Genomic DNA, 27,566 nt, shown 5'->3' with positions numbered 1-27,566 from the left:
TGCACCTGCAGCCTCCCAGAGCAGCCCCATTGCAGTCATGGGCCCAAGACCCCATGCAGGGCACATCCCCTCCTGCAGCTCAGGTCAGAGCGGAGCTTTGCTGGAGGCTGCCCTCGCTCAGGCGGGCTCCTGTCCCCACTATTAGCACAGCACTGGGCACGGTTAGCAGGCAGCACCCCGGGACACACCCAACCAAGGGGCAGGGGAGCTGCACCCTGAGCATCACACAACCCCCTGTGCCCCAGCCAGGGGCGGGGCCTATTGTGAGTGGGGACGGGGCCTGGCCGGGGCGGGGCCCGTGGGAAGGAGGGGTGTGGCCACGTGCAGGGGCGGGGTCCGTTGGAAGAAGGGGCGCCGCCAGGCACAGGGGCGGGGCTGAGGCGGAGTAGGGGCGGGGCCTGGCGTGGGGGCGGGGCTGCCGGCTGGGGAAGGCGCGGCGGTGGCCGCCTGCGCCCGCGGGAGGAAGCGGCGCCGAGAGGCTCGAGCCGGCACCATGAACCGCTTCAAGGCGTCCCGGTTCCGGCATGCGGCGGCCAAGCCGGCCCGCAAGGAGGTGAGTCCGGTGGGGCAGGGCCGCCCCCGCAGCCGCGCAGTGTGCGCTGCGCCCCGCCCCGCCTCGCCTCGCCTGCCGCCTCGGCTCGGGGGGGCCCTGGGGACCCGCGGTTTCCCAGCCCGGCCCCCGGGACCCCACGACCTCCCCCCTCCGCCTCTCTGGTTCCCCGAGCCCCTCTCCCCTGCTTCCCCCACCCCACGCTAAGGGACCACCCCTGCTTCCCGTGCCTTGCTCTGGGGGGGCCAGCCCCGGAGGCTCCCTGGCCTCCACCCCATGTCTCCCACCCTGCCCTGGCCCCTGGTGGTCCGTTTCCATCCCCTCCCCCACAGGTTTTGTGGGGTAGAGGGCACATGGCTCCCCCCTTGGAGCTCCTTTCCCGGTGCTCCCGGGTGCAGGTGCCAGGCAGAGCCGGGTGATGCAATTTGAGGGGCTTTGACCTCCCATGACCCTGGGTTGGCTGGGTGGCCCCCAAAGTGCCTTGTCCCCTCCCCTCTATCTCCCTCCCTGACCATGCAACCTGGGGTGACGGGGGATGACGTCTCTTCTGGAGGTTCCCCAGTCACAGGTGGTCCTAGGCAGCCTGTGGCTGGGATGAGCTCTGGGGTCTGAGTCTGTCTGCTCCCTCGCTCCCAGTTACTGCACTGGGATCCAGCGGAAGTAAACCTCTCTGCTCCCAGCTTGCTCTGGTGTCAATGGCCATGTGTGGTGCAGGATGGTGGAGGTCTGGTGCCTAGGTCCTGGAGTGGGGGGCTCTTCCCTGATAGCTGGTGATCTCCAGGTGCCTGTCCTGGCTGTGAGTGGATATGGGCCATTCAGTTTGGATGTATCAGCGCTTCCGCTGTTCACATCCAGAGCTCTGAATGGCATTGCATTTCCTGGGCTTTGTTTGCTCTCAGGCCATCTCCAGGCTGCTTTCTTCTGCATCATTTTTTAACTGTCAGAAATCAGAGAACAACTCTCATCCCATCAGCCAGTCCCTGAACTCACATGCCGGTTTTATTGCTGGTATGAAAAAATCTAACTGGAAAACAAGATCCAGCTGACTCGAAATGAGTTTTCAGTGACTTAGTTGCTATCTAGGCTGCCTGGTTGGCACCCTGTCTGTAAAACACAAATACCGTTGTCTTTCTGTGTTGGATCTTAGCATTTTTCACCTAGGGTTATCTGCCTTATTGTAAGTGTTCTCCCTGGAAACTTTTTTCCTAATGACACTGCTCTGCTAGATATTCTGGTGCCATGTGGCTTTGAAATGCTAAGTTTACCACAGTGTGCTGTTCCAATGGACTTCTCAAAGAGTTGTTGCAACTGTTTTCAGTTTAGGGTTTTTGTATCACAAGATGTTCTCAGCATTTCCGCCCTCTCTTCCTCTCAGGGGTTGAGTAACCTCTTCCCTATGATGTAGAGCTTTTCTTTACAGAGCAAATTTCTAGCTTAACCTGCTAGGAAATGAAAATGTTTCAACATGTCTTTATGCTAATGTGGCAGAGACTGGCAGTGTGCATCTATGCTACCAGTGAATTAGAGCAGGAGGTAAGGACACTGCATGACCGTGATCCACAAATGCAACTCTACGGACAACTTCTCTCAGTACAAACTGGGAATCTTGGGTGTCAGACACTCTGAGTGCAATAAGCTACAAACTTAAGCATTAGGAAGCAGAAGAGTGAAGGTGGTCTAACAAGAGCCTCATCCTGCAGCCTGTTTACATGTGGTGAGTGGCCTCATTGGCTTCTGTTAGCCCACTCATGCAAACTGAGGCTAGGGGATCAGCCTCTTAATTTGGAGGCACACAGCTTGGGTTCTACACCTCAGTTATATAAGCCTAACTAGTAAGTGCATTATGCAGGGATTGCATTGGGAGTTAAGTATGTTCAGCATGACTTTCACATTTCCTCACTCTTGCAAGTGTAAATTGGCGGCCATTAAAGGCAAAAGAAATATATTAATACCCAACTACTTTCTTTACATAAACGGAAGATTGAACCTGCTCCTGTGATACCAGGGGACTGCCCAAGTCAATTCTGTGCCCCTGAGTGGTGCAGAGTGGAACTGTGCAGTCCTGTGATTCTGTAGATAAGAAAGTGAGGGTGCAGACTTTTGGATAGCTTGCTGCAGTGCTGTATAGTGAACAGTGCATGCACGTGTGAGAAGCTCTGAACTACTACATTAAAAATGATGAAAATATTTTATGCCTGTGTAGTAACGATCTCCCTAAAGAGTCTAAAGTTCTGTGATTCTCTGCCGTGTTCTTCACAGCCCTGCACTTCTATAGCAGCTGATTGGTGGGGATCTTGGAGTGCTGCACAGGCCATTTGCCCCAGCTCAGTTCACTCACCCCAGAGGTGGCTTCCTTTTCATGGGTTGGTAAGAGAAGGGAAGTGATACTTCTGAGTGCTCAGAAATGAGAGGTGCTATATAGCTTGTCAGGGTTGTTTTTGTACAGAGCAGTGTAATTGCACATGGCACTTTACACTCACATTGGACAATGTTCAATGCTTCCAGGTGCTCACAGTTCAGTAGAAAGCGATCACAGAGCACACTGGCTGTTAGAGTATCTGACTCACTAAACGGAAGAGCGGTTGGTTTTTGTTTATTGGGCAGCAAAGTTTAGCTTTAAGCTTTTAACTATCCCCCCTCTCAAACAGTTGATTTAATGTCCATTAGAACTGTTTGAGCCAGTAATCTTGTGGGCCAGTGTTGTGCAAACTTCACTCACCTAAATCTGCTGTTCTGCTGCTGGACACCACTTGGCCCTGATGTACCTCTGACCTGGCCTGTAATCCCTGTGCTATTCAGGTCTAGGCTCAGGGCATAGCTCCTTGTCTGCCTGTCTCTGGCACACAGTGCTTCCCAGTGGCAGCGTGAAACTGACCAAGATTGCATCTCTTCTGCAAACTCTGTTCAGGAGCACAGGGCTGATCCTGGGGGAAGGGAGGGAGCTGGAACAGGAGGGAGCCTGAAAAGAAAAGGAACTGCTAGAAAAGAAACTGGGAAAGGAACAGGAGTAGGAAATGCCCTGGGGTGCATTGCTGTTGGATCGCCCACTGGGAGACCAAATTTTGTCTGTCTGTATTCAGACCAGCAGATGGCTAGGACTAGGGGACAGGACCAAGGGAGGAAGTATTTCCTCATACTACTCTAGTGACCCCATCCTGACCTGCTGTTTCTGGGCATGGGAGGCTTTGTGACACCCTGTTATGAGAGCCATAAGGGCTCTAGATTAGCCCTTCTGGGTTCGGTGGCCTTTATGGGTCAGGGATGAATAAATAAAGGGCAGGGGACTAGGGGCTTGTGGCAAAGCCCCCCTTGAGTAAAGAGCTAGCAAAGTGAGGGAGGAGAAACAAGGGATGGTATGAGAGGAGGATGGCAGAACTGACTGGGATTGGGGAGTTTGTCTGAGAAAAGAGGCATGCACAATATCCAGGTAGGGAAGAGGTGAGTGAGTTGGGTAACTGCAGGTGGCGATGATACTGAGTTTTTCAGCTACCAGTCTTATTCCATGGGGTGTAGTCATTTTGGTTACCCAGCTAGTCAGGGGTATGGTGCATTATTCCCTTTCCTGACTTAAATACATTGCCTTGAATTATGGCCCTTCTTCTTCCCTGGGTGCAGGAACACTATGCTCAAGTGGTACTGAAGTGCAGACCTTGAATCTGTTGCCAGTTTGAAACCTGAATCTCTTCCTAGATCAGACAGAGCAGGTCTGAAGGCAAGGCGGCTCAGGCCCTGCTGATAAAAGCGAATGAGGAATTCCACAAATACCTTTCAAGAACCCAGGAAAGAGAGGGAAGGCAAGTGTTAGGGGGTGAGGCTGGTGCCATGGTGGGGGGCCAGGCTGCAGGGTGATGAAGCTCAGCTCTCTGAGGGAGGCTACAGGGCTGCCTGGCGTTGGAGATTAAAGTCCAAGCAATTCGGGAGGAAAAGTCAGTGGGAGGCAGGGGAGGTGAGGCTGTGACAGTGCAGCAATAATGAGCCTTGAGTATTGTGTCTGCAGCTTTCCTCTTTCAGCAGGCTCAGGTGAGTGACCTGTTCCCTGATGCCATGTGGCAAGGCGCAGCCAGACCAGGGTTAGGGTTTATTACTGGCTTGCAGCTGCGAGTGAGACCACTTGACCTTGCTGCCCCTCTACAGAGCACTGTCTGCTCTCCATGAGATCTGGTGTGTGTGACCCAAATTCTGATTCCTTAACATGGAGACTGTTTTTTTTTTTTTCGCCTTCCATATTTTTAATTGCAAACCATAAGAGTTCTCATAACCCAGGCCCTGTGCAATGAGCAGTTGTCTGCCGGCAGTTCTTGTGTGTGTCTGACAAAATTGTGCAGGTCAAATTAATTCCGCAGGTAAAAGCGGAAGCAATGGCCTAGTTACAGCAGCTGCCTGCACCTCCCGATAGGTTCTTTGCACACCCGCAGTCAGGTGTGCAGAGCCAAGAACCCACCTGGCCCATTGATGCTTCTGTCGAGTGACTGGAATCTTGACTGGCTGTGGCTAAGTTTTCTTCAAAGAGTTGATTCTCTGTATTCAGATTAACAAACTGCTAAATTTCAAAGGCCTAACAGGAGCTGAGCTGCTTGCTAAACAGCAGTGGGTATAAAAATACACTCCGACTGGCAGGCCTTATGGACGTCGCTGCTCATGCTGAAGGCTGTGGGAGTCGCGCTGGTAGCAGGCCCAGGTTTTTGCTGGGCTAGTTATGGATATTGGTAGCCAGCGAGGCCCAGCTTCTTACAGGATGCTCGTGGCTTGGTTTAGAATAGAATCCCATGCTTTGTGGAAGTGCTGGGCTGACAGCTGTGGAGAGCAAACTCCTCTGCCCGCAGAGCAGGGCAGCAGCATGGGGAGTGGCAGTGTTTGCTCCCCCCGCTCCCACCCAGAGGAGCCAGATCCAGGAGTTGGGGCAGGTGGGTCTCCATAGGCCACTTGTCGGCTTCTCTGCTGAACCTGCCCACGAAGTAACAAGGGCTGCCAGTCAGGAGGGCCTGCTGGGAGTGTTGTCCAAGCCCCAGGGCTCCTGGGCAGCAGCTTGGCAACACTCATGGGGGTGCCAGGGAGACTCAAGCCTGCAGCATCAGCTGTGCTCCATGTCTCTCGCTCCCAGCATGCCTTGCTGCTTTCCTTGACATCGCCCAGAGTGCAGCTGGAGCTGCTGGTTAAACCAGCATCCCTCTCTAGCCTGAGAGAGCCCCAGGAGCAGGGAGCGGTCAGCTCCTGCTCCAGCACTTCCCCTGCCACTCCTGTGAGGTGAGACCAGGTTTGACTGGGGTGCCGAGAAATGGGGGCAGAGCCTAACGTCTTGTTCCAGACTCCATAACGCCTGGCTGTGGCCCTGAATGGGAGGGACCGGTTTCTGGTGAGTGTTTGAGGCTGCTCATCCCCTGGGACCTGGAGGGAGATCAGCACCATGCATTGCCTCTGCCTTCAGGGAATAATGGCAGCCTCACCACTGTCCTGGCCTCGGCTTTGAATGGGTGACCGAGAAGTGAAGGCGCCACAGCGATCCCTGGTCTCCAGCCCTGCACCATTCAGCCTCTGCCCTGTCCATGTCTTGGGGGACAAAAGTTGCTCTGCCTTGCTGTTTGGAAGGCACCTGAGAGCGAGGCTCGCATTCTGTCCCACAAATGAGCTTGAGGCCTGGGAACCAGGCAGCTACTGTAGCTAATTGGGCTCGGAGAAATGGGGAGAGATGAGTGTCTGTCAGCCTGGCCAGGCTGTGGTAGCTCCTTAGAGGTGCCTCAGGCGTTGGGGGAATGCACCTGTGTTTGGCGGAGCTGTTGTCTGCTGCGAGGAAGCCTTCCCCTTGGCATGAATGAAGTGTGGATGTCTGCCAGTGTGCAGCAGTGAGACGAGGAAATGATATTCGGGGTGCACAGTAAAATAGGTCCTACTGGAAATGCCACCTGCTGCTAGTTAAGTCTTCCTGACCAAAGGGCCAGGGCCCTAGGATGGGCAGTAGGGGGACAAATAGACACTTATAATCTCCTCGACCCATGTGCTGATTAATAGACCACAGTATCTCTCAGAAAACGGTTTCAGATCCTTTAGTTCTGCCATCTGAGCTATTGCGTGCCTTTACCTTTGTACGCCACTCAGGATCTACAGATGAGCAAGTGCTAGGTACGTGCAGAGGATTATGGGTGTAGATTGTAACCCTTTACGGCAGATTTGACGAAGTCTCTTAGCTGTGATATGCCACCTGCCCAAACTCTCCTCTCTGAGAGGGGAAACTCTCCCTCCAAGGACATGGTTTGCTTGAAGGAGTGCCCCAAGCCAGGGTGCTACCTTGTGCTTCTACTGGCTGCCACCAGCATGCTCTGGAGTGCAGCCAGGAAGCTACATGCAATCATCATGAGCATCAAAATACAACAGCGGACGGCCCATCTGCTAGTATGGAACACCTACCTCCAGGGTAGCCATGACTAGGACTGGTCTGTTCTGTCCCCTCTCTGAGTGGCCAAATACCAGCTTGTGTACTTGCCTGTGGATTGTAACCCCATGGAGGTACATGCAGAACCCATGGGCTTTACCAGGCCAGTGTAAATTCTAAACACAAAAGGAGCTTTCCATCTCACTGCTCTCAGCTGGGTGGGTCACCCTCTAAGTGAAATGGACTAGTCTGGCCTAGGATTCCACAAGGGCCCCATGAAGGCCTTCTGGAGTAGCCTCAGTGACTCCCTGATATTGAATAGTGGCTGCTTAAACCTCCTGTGAGGTGTGTTATGCTACTCCGGTTTGGGAGGCACCTCACTACCATGGGCCTTAGTGTGAGGAAGCCTTGTTTATGCCTGCCAGGGTCAGCTCCCCAACTCTATCAGCCTCTGGCAACACAAGCACTGCCATCCCCCATGGCTGCCAAACATCTCCTTGGTGTTCCCCTGCCCCTGGTCCACTGGACACTGAGTTTTCAGGTCCTCTGTTCTCAAAAGAGAGGTACACCCCAACTTTGAGTGATGCCGTCAAACACAGCTCCGCTTACCACCTGGCACTTAAAAAGCAGGTATAAGTTTACTTAACAAATACAGAGATTCAAGTGACAGCAAGCAGAAATATTGGCTACCAAGGGTTACATATAAAATAAAATCATAACTCGCATACTATAGCCTAAACTTAACTCCCAAGGCATTGTTGGTTTAGAGAGAGAGCAAAATCCTTCCAGTGTATTACAGCCAGGCTTGGCTGGGACCTTCTGTTTGTGGGACAAGTCACAGTGTCGTCTTGCCTCCACAGTGGAAAGATGCAGGATTTCTGTACAGATATAGTTCAAAAATCCATTGGCTTCACTTGCCAATTGGATAGCCATGGCTGCTTGTATTTTCCTATCTAGGATCTCCGCTGAAGACTTTGCAGTCACTTGGTTAGCATTTGGCCCAGACTGTACATGTATACTGCACAATGGGCACCTAATATTCAAAGACCTCACATGATCCTTTGGCGAACTATTACATAGAGACCAGACTCCCTGCAACCCTTATGCACCCCTGTGCCCTTGGCCAGTTGGGCCCAAGAGCTCCCGGAGTCCCAGTATGATCTGTGCTGATTTAGTTCCCCATTGGTAGAGTTTGTGCCACTAGAGCTTCCTATCCAAGGTCAGAATGGGAGGCTGCACCTCGGCAAACTGCTCATCAGAGAAAACAATGAGCCAGGTTCATCTCTGTCCTAGTGCTGGCTGGGGCAGAGAAGCGTGTGTACACCCTCTATCTGGTAGCTGCAGGCGTCAGGGCAGCCCTCAGTGCAGGCTGCGTGGATGGGGTGGGGTTAGGCCTCTGCTATGCTCCCCTTTGTGCCGGGCAAGCTGGTGCTAAGCATCCCAGGGCAACACTGAACAAGGCCCACTTGCTTCACCTTCCATCCCTGCAAATTTAGCAAACTCTGTGCCACGTTACTGAAATGCAGACACCTCTGGAGTGAAGGTCCATGGTGAACTTACAGGCAGCAAGGTGAATACCAGTTAGGAGGATAGAAAGTTTGGACAAGGCGGCCAGGGTGAACAGCTACTCACAGGAGAAGTGCTGAGAAATAAATATATTTTTCAAGACACTGTCAATGTAATCTGTTTTAGTCCTTTTCCAAAAGGAGCTAAAAGTTGTTCCAGGGCCTTCATCGGCCTGAATCCTCCTGGCAGTTTTTCTGGCCTTGCAAATGCTTTCCTATTTGTTATGATTTTGCTGTGTTACAGGCCCTCAGGAGGTGAAAGTGGCTGTAGAGGGGAAATAAGGAAACTGACTAGACTCAGAAAAAATCGTGGAGGGGGCAACCTCTTCTCTAAACTTTTACAGTAACTTTGTGTGTTCCTTGTAACAGTAGCAGGCTAAATACACTGGAGGCCCAAGTGACTCTTAAGAGGAGGGTCCCTTTCATGTAAGGTGGGGCAGTTATTTACGGTCTCATTCACAAGGCACAACAGACTGCATGGAATCCAGCACAGCCATTTGTGCAGGATTTGAACATGCTTCCGGGAAATCTAGGTCTGATGCTTATTCCACTCAGCTATCTCCTCTGCCTAAACAAACCTCAAAGCCACCTCTTGTTTTCCTGCTGAAAGATGCCAGCTTAATCCTGGAGGCCAAGGCTTTCTCCACTGAATAGATAGAGCAGGGGCAGCTTCTTGCACTGCTTTGTATAGAGACTATCTAGAGGGCAGGGAGGGGATCGATTGGTCTCCATGGTCCATTTAGTCCTTGACATCTCTGCTGAGACTGCTGGTAAGGAGGCAATTGATTCCATCTAGGGAGGTGGTTAGGAGACAAGGCACCTGTCCGTAGGGAATTGGACTCACCGCAAACTGTAAGGGCTTCCCTTGACCTCCAGCATAAATCCAACTTTTCCCTTGGCATTAAGAGGGATGGGCACTTTTGTCTCTGTCTATATTTTTCTACGATGTCTCTATCAAAGTGTCAGGTACAGACCGCGGGGTGGTTACGGTTAGTTTAGAATGCAGTGAAGAGGGTTAACAACGGGTTTCTTCTACTATTGTGTGATTTATTCACTTGGGTGTCTCTGAAATTCCTCACAATCTCCTCTAGTCCTGGCTAATCTAAATCATTGTCATCCTGCAAATATTGCTACCTCACTGTTCACTCCCTTTTCCAGCTCCAACAGTATTTTTCATGTTGAGAATAATATTCCCAAATCATAATCTTTGTCCCTCTTAGCCAAAATGGGATCAGATCCCAGGTAGGAACATTCCTTCATCTTGTCACTCAAAGGTGAGGATTAGCATTTAAATGTAGCTGGCCTTTTAAGTGCAGATGACTAAAATCATGCCTAGGACAGCATGATGCAGATCTGGCAAGTGCCTTTATTTGTTAAATTCCTTCCTTCCCTCAGTATCTGTTCCCCTTCCTCTGCTAGCCAGCAGCCTCCTAATCTAGTGTCCTGCTGACAGCGCTAGCTCTAACAGCAGTAAAGTAGCTAGGGCCCAAACCAAAACCTCTCAGTTTGAATGAAAAGGGATTGATAAAATCTAATATGACCAGAAGTATTTTAAGATGGCTTTTTACTGTGAACCTTCTCCAGACCCTAGGGTCGCATGAGCATCAGGCCTTTCGGTGGCAGTGACCATCTTTGCCACTGAAGCTTAGGGATTTGCAAAGTAAAATGTTGACCTTGATTTCTGTGCATTGTTCTCCGGTTTCCCTAGTTGCTCCAGTGACTGTAGGAACAGTCATTAGCGCGGGTGACTGGGAGTCAGAATTCTGGGCTCTGTTCCAAGGTCTGCCACGTATATTTGCCGCTTATATTTTGTTGAACTCATAGATTGCAGGGTTGTGTTAACAAATTGTCTGTAAAATGGGCGGGGGCTACAGTGGTCTAAAGCGATGGCAATTGTGGATCAATCCGAGAGAAAAGCTAACCTTGTAGCTCGTGAAGGATATTGTCTCAGTAACTCTGGGTATGCACAAGCTAAGTTTATTAGGAAGCTGCCAGTAGCTGCTGAGTGGATAGAAATCCCTTGCATAGGCAGTCATAAATGGTTAGTCACCTCTATTCTAGAGTTGGACTTAGCCCTTAGAATGCTGATATTTCCAGCTTCTCATCCTAATGGTTACTTAAAAGCATGTCTGTCTGCCTCATCCGGAGCATTAATTTCCAGCTGAAACAGAACGTGGAAGTGCTCTACCAAGTTAAACTGTCCGGCAACAAAAATAACTGCTAAGTGTGTTAGGATGATTTCAATTAAGTCCCTTTCCTCCGACCTGTCTCAGACAGGAAGTGTGCTGAACAGAAGCAATCTGCTGACATCAGTTCAAAACCAACACAACAATATTTTGTTGCTGAGCACAAAACTCCAAAGGGTTGATCGAGCTGCCTTGAACTGTTAACAATTTGGGAGTTCGAGGACTGGAAATTACATTGAGCCACAATTCCAGACTGGCTATATTAGGCCTTGGACCAGGGTCATGAAAGCACTGCTAGTCCAAAGGTCCAGTGAAAGTTGACCTGCCAGGGCTACAAATCAAGGCTGTGTGCCATTAGAGATCACATCTTTTCAGTGTTCAGAGTAACAGCCGTGTTAGTCTGTATTCGCAAAAAGAAAAGGAGTACTTGTGGCACCTTAGAGACTAACCAATTTATTTGCGCATGAGCTTTCGTGAGCTACAGCTCACTTCATCGGATGCATACCGTGGAAACTGCAGAAGACATTATATACACACAGAGACCATGAAACAATACCTCCTCACACCCCACTGTCCTGCTGGTAATAGCTTATCTAAAGTGATCATCAAGTTGGGCCATTTCCAGCACAAATCCAGGTTCTCTCACCCTCTTCCCCCCCCCCCCCCCCCCCACACACACACAAACTCACTCTCCTGCTGGTAATAGCCCATCCAAAGTGACAGAACCTGGATTTGTGCTGGAAATGGCCCAACTTGATGATCACTTTAGATAAGCTATTACCAGCAGGACAGTGGGGTGTGAGGAGGTATTGTTTCATGGTCTCTGTGTGTATATAATGTCTTCTGCAGTTTCCACGGTATGCATCCGATGAAGTGAGCTGTAGCTCACGAAAGCTCATGCGCAAATAAATTGGTTAGTCTCTAAGGTGCCACAAGTACTCCTTATCTTTTCAGTGGCGTTCGACACATGATTTGTAGCCCTGGTTGTTCATGAGAACAGACTCACAGCAGGGCTTTCCAATTCCCATTGTCCCTCTCTGTCCCTGTTCGGTTCTGCGCGGGGTTAGTGGGTGGCAGCTGTCTCCAGGGGCTAGTGCTCGAAAACAAAGTGGTGCTACGCATGGAGCTGCTCTGGGCCCTGTTTCTTGCACAGAATTAGCTGTTAATTTGCCGCGCTTGGAAAGGGGCTACGTCCTGGCGTTGGCCTGGGGATTAAAGAGGAAGATGGTCCGAATGGTACTGCCCATTTCTCACCCGTTGGTGTCCCTGCTAAATGCTCACCATGTAACTTCTTGCTGGTCACAGTTAACCTCTCCATGCTTGTCTCTGCCAAGGCCTCCTGCCCCAGAGAAAGCTGAGTCTGGCTGAGTCTCTCATGGTGCTGTTGTAGGTGGTGAAAATGCTTCTCAATTTCTGCTAAAATTTTCTCGGGCACATGCTTGAAAATCAAGGCAAGGGCCAAAAGAGTCTGGGTCCTAAAGCTGGCCTTTGAGGAGGCTGGGGGTGGACTGAGGTGCTGCTTCCAGTGATGATGCATAGGGGTGTGTGGAGGCTGTGGGGCGACGGGGGTTGTTCAGAGCATGGGTGCAGATGCTGCTCTGTGCTACAGTGATTCAGCCGGGCTCAGAGGCGGGCGCTCAGTCCCAAGAAGACGGAGTCTTTCTAGCCTGGAGGAAGCAATGGATAAAGCGGGACTCTCTTGTCTGCGGGACTTTGCCCGTTGCCTGGTAATGAGGGTCAGCACCTGGGAAGCTGCTTTGGCTCTCAGCTTCTTCACGCTGCCCCAGCTAGGAGTGATTGTTGAGCACGGACACACACGTCAAAAAGACCTTGTCCCAGTGACCCAGACTTAGGCTGTACTGAAGTTAGATTCCAGCTGTGGGCCGTGCTTTCAGGGCACCCAGGAAGCCCAGCGGGTGCAGAGCATGTTTCATAGGCTATGTCTGTTCTGCAAACAAAAGGTGTGTTCCTAATGCTGGGTAAAATAGCAGCGAAGACATGGCAACTCCGCGCTTGGATTCCACCTCAGGCTCCCTTCCAGGCTTTTACGCCAGCTCCTAACCCAATTAACAGCCTCAGGGCAGTGTCCTTGTTGCTGTTGTAACCCAGGTAAGCTAACCTGAGCTAAGGACACACCTCTTGTTTGCAGTTTAGGCAGAGCCTTTGGCAGGGCAGATCCCAGAGCCTGGGTGCAGTCACTTACCAGGTGACATGTCAGGTTTTAGATTTGCCTGTACAAAGCTGCAAGTCTTCAGTGCATCCTGGCTGCTGGGGAGCAACTCCTGTGATGCCAGGACTGGTGTAGTCAGCTGAAGGTTTCTGTCCCCTGGTCAGTAGCAGGGAGTTCTCAGTGAGGCATCCTTGGCTGTGAACTCAGACGTGTCTACTCACCACATGCACCCCCTTGTCAGATAGTGCTTGAGCTGGGGCCCATCAGGGCGCGCTGCGAGACTCCTCTACCATGGGGGTGTGGAGGGAGGAGGAGATGCTCATTTCTGTCCAGACAGTGTGATTGTGGCTCTGCTCCTAGAGCCCTGGATAGGGGCTGTTCTGCATGAGCCATCCGGACAGGATTCAAGGGCTGACCTCCTCTGGGGTAACTTCGTGCAGGTAGGCCCAGAGCAGGGCTGGATTGCCAGGCTGGCACTCCCCAATCTGAGCAAGAGGGGAAGGGCCTGGGGGTGGCAATTAACCACTGGACAGGATTCCTTGGGAACCAGCCCTGGGATGCCTGTCTCTAACTCTGGGCTTGTGGGGACAGGGGTGGAGGGGAGATGGGGATTGAGCTGTGGAGTACTGAAGCGTGGGGAACCCCACTGATATCTTCTTGCCCTGACGGGGAAGCCTTGTTCAGGGGGGCTGTTTGCCATCTGCACCCCCAAGTGACAGTCTGAGAATCATGTGCTCTGCACTGCTTGCCTTGTCTGTGCCCTGGGGTGTGCCTGGGCAAGCCTGCTGAGAGCACCCTTGGGCCACCCGGGACGGGAGCAGCTACTCCACAGAACTAGCTGCAGTCCCAGAGAGAGCCCAGCACTGCTAGAAATGGAGCAAGGGAGAGGGATGCTGCAAGGAACCCCCTGGGGCAAGCAATGGCTTGGGGAGATGGGGCACAGCTGTGTGGTGGTGGGAGGATGAAGTGCTGCGTCTCTCCCTTGGATGCATGGGAGATCCAGCTCCATGGCTGCTTCTCTACTCCTTCCCCTCTTCCTTCTCCCCAGCCCACTCAGGGCAGGGCTCTCCTAATCCCGATTTCTCCTCTGGATTCCAGGCCTGGATCAGGGATATCCGAGCCGGCTCCACCACCTCCTTTGGGAACCACATCAAGTCCAGCTGCTGCTTGATAGCGTTTAATGCTGACTCTGCAGGTAAGGCACTGGGTGGGCCGAAGTGGAGCCTTGGCAGAGAAGGGTGATTCAGATGTGTGTGGAACACAGCTAATGTGCCCATTAACCCTATAGTCATTGGGGCCCCATTGTGCTAGGTGCTGTGCAAATGCACCCTGCCCTGAAGAGTTTACTTTCTAATTAGACAAAGGGAGAAAGGAAACATTATCCCCATTGGATAGGTGGGGAAACTGAGGAACGGAGGGGCAGTGACATGCAGGGACTAGAACCTGGGTGTCTCAACCCTCTAGGAGGCTCCAGACTAATAATAACAGGATGATGTAAGTTAGAACAACCAACAGTAGGGAGCACAATAGGTGAAAGTAGAGGCAGGGAGGCTGGGTTACAAGACCATGTGATTACTTATCTTCATTAAAGACATGAATATAACGAACCTCGGTGTCGGGCGCCTGCCTCGTGGGAAAGATGGCTCTAGCAGCACAGTGCCCCATGTGCCCTGCGGGACATTGTGCCCTGCGGGGCAGAATGTCTCTGGGAAGCATGGCAGTACCACGTCCCAAAGTCTGTGTCTGTGGTTGGCGGCTGCCCCATTCGGGTACTGGCCTGGCTTTGCTTGGTTCCTGGGATCCACTGAGGTGTCTGGAAGTGAACAGGCACTGGAAGTGAACAGGAAGTGAACAGGCACGGGGGTGACCGTCAGCTCAGTCATTACTCACCAATAACAGACTGAAACTGGAGTGGGCTATGTGGACCCTGGTGACTGTTATCTCCCCCAATAGCGCTCTGTGCTTCAGACCGGACTGGTACGAAGCCGGCAAACTCCCTTGTTGGCACTCTCTGCTAATGACTGGTCCAGGCACTCTCCGGCAGTGGCTGGGGGGAGATAGCATGTGCATGCCCTCAGCCCTTGGGGTGTCCTGGGTTCTCTCAAGCAGCCCAGGGCTGCCCGCCGCAGCACCTCGGGACAGGCTTGTAGAACCGAGGCATGAACTGTGACTATGTGATACGTTGTCTGTTTCACTGCAAACCTGAGTCTCCCTGTGAACATGCTGCGGGGATGGAACCCAACACCTGCAGGAGATGGGAGCTCCCAGCTGAGCTGGCGTCAGAGGCATGTCTGCCCCTGGCTTGCTTTTGGATGCTAGGCGTGCATGGTGTGTGGCACTCCTGGCAAGCAGTATGGTACTCAGCAAGGGGCAGCCATGATGGACTGGTGGGCAGCTTAGGACTTATGTTGTCTTTCAGGCGTGTTGGGCATCGTGCCACTGGAGAGCCAGGATGGAGGGAAGATGGCTGTGTCCCAGCTGTGCTGCCATTCAGGTGAGCTCACCAGACCAAAACATATTGAATGAGGGACCAGCACTAGTGGGTGGGAGCCAAGCAGTCTCAAAGGCCTCTCTGACGCTGCCAGGAAGGGGCAGGTTTGTGAGGCACGTTCCTATATGCTGAGAACAGGACCGAGAGCCACCAGATGCATTTCACTGGCCAGCCACTGGAAGGCAAGGAGTTTGTGATTAGTGACCTGGTGCGGATTTGAACCTGTGACGTAGCGGTGAGAGTCTCCCTTGGCTACTGCTAATCCATGAGCCTCCTCCCAGCCATTGCATGAGGTTCTTACAGCCAAGCAGGGCATGGATCTCTGACTGGGTCAGTGGCCCTTTGGAAAGGAGCTGTCACTTGTCGCCCACTATCCCTGTGACTCACATGCTAGGACAGAGCGCACGAGAGTACTTGACCGCTTAGTGGGATTGCAGAGCAGCGCCTGGACAGTCTGTTGGCCTGTCTCAGCACAGGCTGCCTGCTCCAACCGGAGGATTTTTCAGGGCATATGCAGCAGATAATCAGAGCCGAAGGAGTGTGGGTGTTCCTTTTTTTTTTTAAAGGCTTTATGGGCCTGTATCTCGTCATTTTTTACAAACGGAAAAGTACGCAGTGACCTACTTTCTTGAGCGTGCCAGATGCAGCAGAGGGGCTGTTAATTACTGTGTCCGCCTCCCTCCCCCAGGTCCCTGCAGATGGAGTTACAAGGAGCGCCTTTCAGTGGCCTGCATGCCGAACCAGGGAATCACAAAGGGGTGTTTTGTTACCAGCGGCGTTGCTTGCTGAAGCAGGGCCTCACGCCACAGTAGTGCATCCTGACAGAGCTGTGCATCTGTGTGCTGGCTGTGGTGCTATCTGGGCTGGACGCTGTCTGGCTCACGTTGTGAGGCTCCTGCAGATGCTGACACCAATTGCACCCTTAAGTTAGCAAGGCATTCCACTGCCTCTCTCCGTAGGGGGCCAGCAATGGAAAATCCACTTGGGCCCAAGCCCTTTGATGGGTACAGAAGGCCTGACTGTGGGTGTTAAAGAGCAGGTTTTCTCCCATTACAGGTGTACAAATCAAACTCAGAAAGCTGAGTTCTCGCTCTCCTGGGGTATGATGGGAGCTCTTCTGGCCTTCAGGTGGGATGGCTGGATCTTTCACACAAAGTGCTTTCCTCCCAGCTGTTCCATACATTTGAGTTGAGTAGCTGTCTCCCCTCCTCCCTCCTTCAGGGGTTTTCAACAGTCGTCCAAGAAAACTGGAATTTCTTACATGGAACCAATCGCCACAAGGCCTTTTTGATCTGTCCCTAACAAAGCAGAAAGGGCAGCGAGCTAGTTCTCCCCATCCCTTGGCAGAATGCCTGGGACAGGCTAGTTAGCTTGTGGCAGCAGAAGGGAAAGGAAGACGTCCCACAGCGGGTTAGCAAGGGCTGAAATAGAGCCACTCTGCTCTCCCCAGATTCCTAGCTCAGCAGTGGGGCTTCAATGATCATCTGATCTTCCAGCTGCTCATGAGAAAGGAGCTGCTAAGCCAGCGGAGGTTTGTCCATTGCTGCCTGCTGGGAGCTGTGGGCTCTGGGAGAAGCATGTAGCAAGGCTGTCGTAGGGCAGGGAGCAAGTGGGCCGTGGCTGCAGCGGACATGCTGCAGCCTTGGAGCCGAGAGCTGGTGTGCCATTGGAGTGAACCTCTGCTCTCCCCTCTCCCCATCAGATGTGGTGACGGACTTTGACTTTTCTCCATTCGACGCGCTCCTGCTGGCAACAGGCTCTGCTGATGAAACCGTGAGTGTAAATCGAAACGGGCCGAGGGGGGTGCATGCGGCAAACCCACTTGAGCAGGGGAGCGGGGCGGTCCTATGGCCCTGGGGTCATCTCTGGGCTGTGGCTTGTACAGGACTTTCCTTGGAGAACTAAGGAGTGGGGCTGAGGGGCAGCCACAGAGGGATGGGGATGTAAAACGGAGCTGTTCGGAGGAGGGTGCTTGGCCCTCAAGCTACGAGAAGTATGAAAACGCCTTCCCAGTTGTCGGGGGAGAGGCAGCTGCTGAGAGCCCAAGGAGATCAGTGAGATGCGGGCTCAGTGCCCCCCTCGGGGTCTGGGGCAGTGACGGGCTATGGGAACTGTGCTCTGCTGGCAGCAAGCCAAGATGTTCATAGTAGCCACCTCTGGGGCGGAGGGCAAGGCTCAGGGGCAGCCACATTTGTGAGGCAGGTGGGCTGTGTGTCTCCTCTGTCTGTGCTGGGGAGGGAAGGGGAAAGGGCTGTGATTGGCTTGGCTCTATAACCCCACGTGGCACCCAGGCTGTATGCCCAGTTGGGTAGGACTGGGAACCCCACAGAGGCTCCAGTCACCCCTGCCTAGGGGGGACAAAGCCAAGGAGGTGAATGGCTGAGCACTTGCTGCCAGCTTTCTAGAGTAGGGGAGCCCAGTTCAAACCCCACCTCCGCACATGGGCGCTGTGGCAAATGGAGCCTTCTGAGTGTGTGGCATCTTCCTGGGGGATTTGGGCATGGAGGAAGGGGCCTTCAAGGGGTCTTGCTGGGGTTCACCCTAGTGTCTCGGGCTGTAGGTGAAGGTGTGGCGCCTGTCTGAGAGTGGCCAGGACCTGCCCTCCTGCCCTGGAATGACCCTGGGGCCGGCGGGATGCCAGGTGGAGACACTCCAGTTCCACCCAACAGCGGACGGCGTCCTGGTGAGCGGAGCTGGGAGAACGGCAAAGGTCTGGGATGTGGCCCAGCAGAAACCCCTGACAGGTAGGCATGGCCGTCACAGTCCTGCAGAGCATGTGCCCTTGGCCCAGGTGCAGCCTTTCCTGAGTGAATGCTGGAGCAAGTCTCTGCTCAGCTGCATTTACTCCGGGAACTCCTGCTACCTGACTGGGGCTAGTCCCTTGGCCCACTCTGTGTCCCCTTTGTGGGTGTGGTGTTTTTCTGAATGACCTCAGTGCTGGTGAAAGCTGCCACCTGAGCAGTGCTGCAGGGCACAGGTAGTGACTGTCCTAGACACCCATCAGGGTCTTAACCCAGTCTTGAAAGGGCCACCCTGCAGGGAGTTCAGGCACCATGGCCCAGTTATTCCTTGGCCTCCCTGCTGAGACACCCGTCCAGAGCATGTGGTGAGTGGTGGTGTGGGCACCTGCTCCCCTCACTCTGGGGTGTGTGTGAGACCAGCACATGTGTCACGCTGGCCACTGAACAGCCCCTGCGTTGGGATGGCGCTTGAGCACCCTGGCCTCAGCTGGGTTTGAGCCAGGGCCCTATATGAAGGAGGCCTATGCCACTGCCAGTACCTCGAGCGGCTCACTTCTCCTGGCACTGCCTGCATCTGAATTGGACCGGAAGCCCTTGGGGCTGGGGCATGGCCCTTCACGTGAAAATGAACCGAAATTCGGTCACCTGTTTGTTACTTTCAAGCAAAAAATCCAGTATTTGAAATGTTCAAAATGGAAGGGTTTGGATGGAGAAGAGACTAATGCCTGCAGTGGTGCAAACTGCCCCCACTCTTCTAAAGTGCTGCCGTGTGTTAAGTGTCTGACCTGTGACGAGACTGTATGTTTGTGGGGGAGGGGAGGAATCACCCCCCTTTTGCCCTCCCCTAGTGGTGACTGACAGCTGTGCCCGCCGGCAGTTTGTGCCCAGCAGGGATTGACTCCAACTCTCACTCACCTCCCCAGCACTGGAACCTCACGGCGACCTGATCCAGAGTGTGGCCTGGAAACAAGACGGTGCCCTCCTCGGCACCTCCTCTAAGGTGAGCACAGCGGGTGCACCAGGTCAGGTGGGCTGGGAACCCTGAGTGCTATTTCCTGAGCAGATCTGGTGTGCGGCGTTCGGGGGGGGCACACTGGGGTACGATCAAGCCACGGTGTGATGGGAGCATCTAAAGATCATTCTCCTCCCTCTGCTGTGCTAGGAGTGCTGCTGCTGGAGCCTGGCCGGCTGCCTCTTCTCTCAAGCAGCCCAGGGCTGCCCGCCGCAGCACCTCGGGACAGGCTTGTAGAACCGAGGCATGAGTGTCGAGCTGCTTGTGCACTAGATGCCCAGGGCTCTCTAGCCTCCCCCGCAGCAGAGCTAAGCCTGGACTAGCTCCCGTCTGCCAGGGAGCCCATGACAGCGGTGCAGTGGGGGATGGGACTGGACAGCTGCTGGAGGGGCTGAGCCTGGCAGAGGAGAGGGGAAATAGCGAAATGCAAAGCGCTTCTGTATGTGCCGTCCTTGGTCTTGTCCCTACTGAGCCAGCAGGCGCGGGCTGGAAAGGTCTGACCTCAGTTCTCCTTTGAACTGACCCAAACCCCTCTCACCCCGTGTGCTAGGGAAAAGGAGTTCAGCTTTTACCAGTGAAAGGGGTCTGACAAAGGTGAGTCCAGGGCCTGTTGCAAGGGGAAGGAGCAAATAAAATATGTGGTGGCTGATTGTCCTGGCTTGTGTGCTCCAAATGCACAGCTTGCTGCTTTCCAGTGATGACGTCCCACCCCAGTACTAGGGAAATGGCAGAGCCTTTGTCTAGAGAGTCACTCGCTTGGAAAGGCAGCAGGGAAACCAGCAAATGCCTCTTGCCATACGTGCTCTGACCTCTGCAAAACCCCTTTCCTAGAGCCACGAGGCTAGCACCATCAGTGTGCCACCTTCTGCTCCACGTGGTATTGCCAAGATCTGTCATCAGCATTTCTGCTTCCCTCCTCCAGACTTAGGTTGAAAACACTTGATGTGTTATGAACAATTGTGCTGTCTCCCTGCAAACATACAGCAAAAGCAGCTAACCCATCATCTTCCCCGTCCCCACCGCTCTCCTCCCCTTGACAGCCTTTGCTGTTACCCTTCCTCTTAGCTCATCATGTGAAATCACTTAACAGAAAAGAGGCTGCAGTTCATATGGCATTCCTTGCCACAATTGGGCTGTTAATCCTGGTTCCCTGTTCAAATAATATCACCAGCTGGGTTCTGCCTCCCTAAATTCCTCCTGCAGTTTCAACTGGGTACAATAGTCACTTCCTATCCTTGGCTGTTATGTAGTGTTGCTGTGTGCTATTCTGTTCCATCCTAGAGGCAGCTGCATTAAGAGATTCCTGTGAGGTGGGTAAGCTCTCTGGGATCCTGCATTAACACAGGATGCTTTTTTCTTAGAGTTATGTAAATCCACTAGTCATGGAGTGGGAATACAAGAGGCTGGCCTGCACTCCAGAGGCCTGCTCAGTATCTGAACACACCCGTTCCTAACGAACAATTTGGCTCTTCCCTAATAAGGGTGTCTGGAGGGAAAAGTGTAGTGGGGGAGTACCACTCTGCAGAGCAATGCTTGATGCAGGGACCATCTGCTAGAGGAGTAATGGCTCTCTTTGAGTGGGACCTGCATTCTGGCTAATCTTCAGCAGAAAGCCTGCCAACATCCCTGCAGAGGACAGAAGAGGTAGAATGGAGGGGAGGGCATGACGCATTCTGTAGTACTATATGTTGCCAGCAATGACTAGTCAAACGTATGGGCGGGTGGCAAATGTGAGACCAGAGAGTGACCCTGGATTTGGTGTTGCTCCCTGAGCAGTGTGTGCTGCGGAGGTGGAGTACTCTGTGCAATGTTCTAACGCTATGTAACAGCTGGCTTGGTTGCATGGGTACCAATATAACCTTCAGGCAGCAGGTCTATGCATAAGAACTGCAATCATAGGGCAGAAACAAGCTTTCCTGGGGATATGCTCAGCATGTATAGAGAACTGCACCACAGTGCACAGTAAGCATTTCTCCAAGTTTCTTTCAAGTCTATGGTGCTAGTAAACTTGATTCTTCGTTCTGTAAAGTAGGAATGTAATATTCCTGGAGTCACTAGATGGTGCTATTGCAGGTTGTAGTTCTCTTCATCTGGCTGAATAAGAGTTTAAATATTTTATTTACCAGATATTGTCAAGACACTGTCACTTAACATCAGACTTAATCAGTATTAATGTCATCATAACAGTCATAAATAGGGCCCTACTTAACTTGCAATATTGTGGAAATTGCAGATTCTTCAATATTAGGCTTCCACCACAGTTTTGACAGCGTGAGCCCTGCCATGCCTTCCCAGGTGGCTAACAGCAAAAAATCTCAGGGAAAGTAATAATGTATTTTATTACCACAAACAATAAGATCCATTATTACTTTTCTGCAATTTTCCATGGCTTGTCCACAACTTGGCTGCAATTTTTTGACAATCATTCTGCAATTCAAAAAGGGCCTTAGTCATAAATCGTCTGTCAGGCAGTGCTACAGAATGGTCAGCAGGGGTCACCCAGGATTTTCCATGGTTCTTGATTTGCCTGGCTTCCAACAGCAGAATTCATGCAATGTTCCCTCTAATTTTTTACATCCATGTGCAGAATTAATCTTATTATGTGTACCAATATGGAGGTGATATGTGGTGGTGGTGGGGCTGAGGGATTTGGAGTGTAGGGGGCTCAGGGGTGGTGGTGGGCTCTGGGGTGCGGCTGGGGATGAGGGGTTTGGGATGCAGGCTGCCCCAGGGCTCTGGTAGGGTGAGAGGACTCCCCTCGGCCCTCTCTCGCCACAGCAGCCCAAGGCCAGGGGAGAGGCGCCTCTGCCTGTGTGCCCTTGATATCCGTGTGGCCCCACAGCTTAGAGGGAACTTAGTTACTAGGTGTGTACAAAAGTGTTTGAGATCCTGATGAACAAAACTCTCATGGTCTAAAAGTAGAATTTCTTGATCCAAAATCAGAACCAACTGGATTCAAAGTATATTTCTGCAACTTGTCCCCCTCTCTGATTGTCCAATCATTCCTCCAATTTCTGTACCCCATGGTCTCTGAGTGTATGCGCGATCCTTGACATGGCTGGTGCTGGCTCTCCCTGGCTACCTGGATACTGCAGGCATACTGCATTTTTGTGCCTCTAGAAGAAGTGAGGCAGTAATATTCCTGTTGATACTGGCAAATCTGTCTGCAGCTGGGCTAATGACTTCTAGCTCTAGCTGCTGACTGGGGAAGGCAAAGTCAGACATTTGTGACAGCTTGCTGATAGCAGCCCAGGTAATCACATGCCATTGATTGGCTGTTCCCAGGGCTGTTTCTTCCTTGCCTGGCTGCTCTGGCGGGCGACTCGCTCTTTGTCCCATCCCTTCTGTTTGCCCACAGGATTGCAGACAGCATGGCTGAAGTGCGGTGAAAGCAATCCAGTGATTTTTCAAGTTGCTGGCGTTCTCGTGACTCGTACTGGTCAATGCAGGCATCTGACTGCCTTTGAGCTCTCTGAGTGCAGGGCTTCCATTGGCCAGCCTGGAAGGGCTGATGCCACCTCTTGCTGTGGCAGAGTTGACCTGGTGTGGGGGATTACAGGCTCCTTGCTTTAGTAGGTGATGCTGGAAGCAAATACGACACTTCAGCAGCAAGGGGAAATCCTGGCCCACTGCTGTCAAGGGAAGTTCTGCCATTAGTTTAAATAGGCCAGGATTTCACCCCGGATCTCTGGCCCTGTACGCCTTTAATCCCTCAGGTCCCTGAAGACTGAGCTTTGTCACTGCCAGTGCGTGTGACTGGAACCATCAGACTCCTCCAAAGCTGTTGGGTCTTTGCTGACCACTGTCCTGGGTGGCAAGCGCACGCTTCCTCGCCAAGCTGTGGGGGAGAGTCCAGCGTTGTGTGTCACTCAAACTCTCCTCACATCTCACTCTGCCTGGCTCCTCCAAACAGTCCTGCCCCCGTCCTGCGCTCTTGCTCTCTGGGGTAGATCCTTAACCATATTCCAGCAGTGCCCAGGCACCTTGGCCAGGCTTAAGGCCTGTTGTGCTAGGAGCTATGCAAACACAATGAGAGGCAGTCCCTGCCCTGATGACACTGCCATTAAAATGACCAGACCAATGGCGTCTGAGCGGAAGGAGGCTGTAAGAACAAACCCTGACATGCTCAACCCATGGTACGGCAGTGCCACCAGCCTGAGCTGGGTTTTTCTGGGAAGTGATTAGCTAACCAGCTGGAGGATGGGAAGGGGGCGTGCACAGGGCAGGTGGGGAGATGGGGGAGGACATTGGCACCTGCAGCAGAGGACAGAGAAGGCCCAGTCAAAGCATCGGATGCTGGTGATCTCGGCGCCCAAAGGTTCCTGCTGTGGCTGATCCTGCCCACTCCTGTGCTTGTGAGTGGCTCCTCCCAGCCTGTTCTCTTCCCCAAGGGGTTGTGGTGAGGGGTGGGGTCATTGGGGGCTGGTGCCCTGTGAGGACAGTGTGGGAGGGGTAACTGGGTCAGTCTCCCCCCCATGGGATGGCTGGCCCTGCCCGGCCCGGTTTCCACATTGTGCTGCCCCTGCTGAAATCCAATTACCCCAGCGCTTCTGCTGCTCATTGGAAGATGAAGGGGAGAACTGGCTAGGTCCTCGGCTGGTTCCACTGTTCTGGGTTTCCTTGAATTGGATGGGAGTGAGGGACAGGCCCGTGCTGCGAGGTGCCTGTGTAGTGGGCTGATGCGCTGCTCTGGCCAGTCAGCTGTGCGGAAGGGAACAGGCGATACTCAGCCAGTCTGGGGCAGGATTGTACCTGCTCGTCTTACCAGCAGAGGTGTTGAGGGAGGGAGCCCTGGCTCCATTAGGGCCCTGGGTGTCCTTGTGGATGCTTTCCATTCTCACCAGCGTTAAAGGACCTGTTTGTGTCCCCCTGACACCTGGGCAGGCCTCTGCCTTCAGGAGGGGCAGACATCTGTTGAGAATTTAGTGGATGCCTGCGAAGGAATATGCTGCAGCTGCCCTTCCCCACTACCCAGGCTAGGCTGTCTTTGTCTGTGCCAGCCCTACAGATGCCAGCTTCCTCCCCCAGAGCCAGGCAGGCTCCGCAGGGCCCACAGGAGCGAGTGTGCCACAAACTCCCTATCAGCACGTCTGACTACAAACACACCTGCAGCAGAGCTGGAGCATGGGAAGGACTCCCAGCCTGCAGTCTCATCTTCATAGCAGACCCAGCCTGAGATGGCTGATCCGAGCAATGCTATGGAGAGCTGTGCCTGTGGGCATGGAGCAAAGAGTGATTGAGAGGAAATGGGTGACGGGATGGATCACTTTAGGATTACCTGTTCTGTTCATTCCCTCTTGGGTGCCTGGCATTGGCCACTGGTGGATGACAGGATACTGGGTTAGATGGACCTTTGGTCTGACCCAGTGTGGCCATTCTTATGAGAGAGGACAGAGTAACACATTGCCCATCTGTAGCATCATCCCCCAAGGATCTCTAGCAGCACGTGCACTGGACACGTACTTACTCCCAGTGTACTGCTCGGGGTGGGACCCCAGAGGAAGAGCCAGTAACAAAGCCATGACCAGAACCTAGCAATCCTGCATTCCGGGCAGCACCTCTCCCATTTATACAGCACCTAGCACAATGCGCTTCCCATCACTACCATAATAACAAGAGCCCATGGCTTCTAGCCCAGCTCAATTCACTGAAGAGATTGAGACTTCATCCTAAAGAAACGCACTGCTTACTCCTGGCTGTTGTTGCTAGGGACGGCAGAAGCAAACTTTGTCCCATGCTGAGGCAGGGGAGAGCGGGGCTCAGCCTTGGCTGAGGCAGGGATGTGTTAGGGTCGCCAATTTTCTAATCACACAAAACCAAACGCCCCTGCCCCACCCTTTCTCTGAGGCCCTGCCTCCTACTTGCTTTATTCCCCCTCCCTTTGTTGCTCACTCTTCCCCACCCTCACTCACTTTCATTGGACTGGGACGGGGGTTGGGGAGGGGTGAGGGCTCTGGGCTGGGGCTGGGGAGGAGCGGGCTCTAGGCTGGGTCAGGGGGTTGGGGTTCAGGGGGGTAAGGGGTTTAGAGTGCGGGAGGGGACTGGGGGCTGGGGCAGAAGGTTGGAGTATGGGGCCCTCTGAGGAAGTGGCCGCCAGGTCCCTGAAGCCTCTAGGCACATAGGCAGCTGTGCACACTGCCTTTATGCCCACAGGTGCTGCCCCCCGCAGCTCCCATTGGTTGCAGTTCCCGGCCAATGGGAGCTGCAGAACTGGTGCTGGGAAGGCCTAGGGGTTGCAGGGACCTGGCAGCCACTTCCGGGGGCAGCGTGGAGCCTGGGCAAGTAAGGAGTCTGCCTTAGCCCTGGGCCCCTGTTGAGTTGCCAACCAGACTTTTAACAGCCCGGTCAGTGGTGCCGACTGGAGTTGCCAGGTTTCCTTTTCAACTGGGTGTTCTGGTCGAAAACCAGGTGCCTGGCAACCCTAGCTGTGTTGGAAAGTCACCAGGCACGTTCTGGGCACTGTAGAAATGATGAATCGGGGGCTAGGTGTCTCAGCTGGCTGGGTTTGTATGGGGCATTGCAGTGAACGGGGGGAGCAGACCCCTTCATCCCGGTTGAGAGAGGGAAAAGGTGGTGGTGTGGGACTGTGGCGAGTGAGCACTAGATGGTGCTTGTGACACACATACTGCTCCGGAAGGGCTGGCTGTGCGGCACTTTCCTTGCCTGGCTTGAGCACCCAGCTCAGGGCAGGTCTCTGAATTCTGCAAGGGCAGGCCTCCGACCTTCAGGGCACCCCAGCCTTGTCTGTGCTCGACTCTCTAGCAGAGCCGGGGTGGGCCGGCTGGCGCTGCTCGGGTCCTGGCACTGTACCTCTCGCTCAGAGCCAGTCTGGGGGACGTGTTAATGCAGCCCTGTCCCTTCTAATGTCCCACTACTACTGGAACTCCCCATCACTGGAGCTCCCCGAGGAGTCTCTCCAGACCAGGGCTCTGGGGCTCTGTCCTCGCACCCCCATCCTCCCGTGCCCTCGTGGGAAGGCTGGGGCATGGCGCCCTCAGCAGCTGGGAGAAAGGCTCTGAAGGTTTGAACAGCTTGATTCGTAATAATTTCTCTCCACTGGGGGCTGCTTCCTTGTAGGGTCGCAACCTTGCTAATTCCCCGCTCAGGCAGCCCTTGGCTGCCTGGGGGGCTCTGCCTGATGGAGGGTTGGGGGAAGACACTTTTCAGGCAGGCATGCCAAACCCATGAAAAAAAATGCAGAAATTGGGCTTGTTTTTGGTTTAATTGGCTTGTTTGGCTTGTAGCTTGTTGCTTTTTTTTTTAATTTTATATTTTTTTTCATCAGGCCCTGGCAAGCAGGGGCAAGGTGGGGAAGAGAGTCAGGGGTGCACAGTGGGCCCACCACAGTCCCAGACTGCATGCCAGGGGGATCTAGTCACATAGAGCATTGGGGTTCTTAGGGATTGGCTTGTTTTGGCCTTATTTTGAAATGGGATTAGCTTGATTTTTTTTGGCTTATTGTGAAAGTCGGGGTTCTTATTTACTGCGTGAAAGTTGGCAACTGTGCTTTCAGGCCCCTTTTCTAAAGCATGCCTTAAGAGTTCCCACTCCTGAGAGCTGAGCGGGGGCAGGTTGCACCATGGGCTATTGGCCGCCTTGCTGCCAGCTCAGCAGAGGTCCCGTGGCACTGGGCTGCCATCAGAAAGCTTCATTTGCACCTGCCAGTGTGCTGAGGTCTGAACAGCCTTTGGGATCCATAGATCTGGTAGGAACAGATGTGGCCACCCGGGTAGTGCTTTCCCATTGGACCAGCTTCCTCTGCCCCCTGGTGGTGATAATGACAAACCTCATGGTAGAGAGCGCTTCCCAAACCAAATACCAGGCTGGTGGAATTACTGTACTGAGTGTCCTTGGGATTGTCCTGTGACGAGGGTTTGGCTGGAGAAGGTGGGACGTGGTGACTGAGCAGAGCCCAGCAGCAGTAACCAACTGTTCGGGCCAGGAATTGAAGAACATTGCAGCGACATTGCAGTCCAGTTCCCCTGTTACTTAATGACCCAGCTGGAATCTGGCCCGATTGCACACCTTGCATCTCTTCTCCGGCACAGTACACTCTGCCTGGTCAGGAGGGGGCAGACCCTCCATCTGCCCTCCTTTGTGCCTGTAGCCCAGTCTGGGTTGGCATTAACCGAGAAGAGCGCCTTTGGTGTGACATCACCTGCTCACTTGCAGCACTTTGGCACAGAGGATCCCAGTCCAAGCACTGACAGGATCTGTCTGCTCTTCATGTGAAACCAGGCTCCATGCACCTTCCCTGAAGTACTGGCTGCTGTCAGAGCCAGGTTTTTGGACTAAATGGACCTTGGGTCCAATCCAGTCTGGACAGTCCTAAGTCTTGGTAGGACTTTGCTGGCCTCTGGGTAGCAGTGCTGTGCTGTTGCTGTGGGGCAATTGATCCTCTTCCTGCTGGTGCTGCTGTCCCACAGGAATGTGGCTAGGGCAAGAGCTGAGAGGAAGAATTCCCTGGGCTCAGTCAGAATGCAC

At 53.3% G+C, this 27,566-nt stretch overlaps 1 protein-coding gene across 2 annotated transcripts in view; it reads left to right on the top strand.

Moving 5' to 3' along the window:
- The first annotated feature begins 416 nt into the window (after nt 1–416).
- The window catches only part of CORO7 (coronin 7), a 184,473-nt gene continuing 157,323 nt past the window's right edge, over nt 417–27,566 (top strand). For both annotated transcript variants that reach the window (XM_048867848.2, XM_048867847.2), the window contains exons 1-6: nt 417–553; nt 13,937–14,033; nt 15,258–15,332; nt 17,032–17,102; nt 17,890–18,073; nt 18,994–19,070. In XM_048867848.2, the coding sequence (XP_048723805.2) occupies nt 494–553; nt 13,937–14,033; nt 15,258–15,332; nt 17,032–17,102; nt 17,890–18,073; nt 18,994–19,070 (564 nt within the window). In that variant the 5' untranslated portion in view covers nt 417–493. The remainder of the gene's footprint in view (nt 554–13,936; nt 14,034–15,257; nt 15,333–17,031; nt 17,103–17,889; nt 18,074–18,993; nt 19,071–27,566) is intronic.

This window comes from Caretta caretta, chromosome 10, assembly GCF_965140235.1.
Source record: "Caretta caretta isolate rCarCar2 chromosome 10, rCarCar1.hap1, whole genome shotgun sequence".
NCBI lineage: Eukaryota > Metazoa > Chordata > Testudines > Cheloniidae > Caretta > Caretta caretta.
The sequence above is the reverse complement of the archived record's forward strand: the minus strand, read 5'-3'. Positions and strand labels throughout refer to the sequence as shown.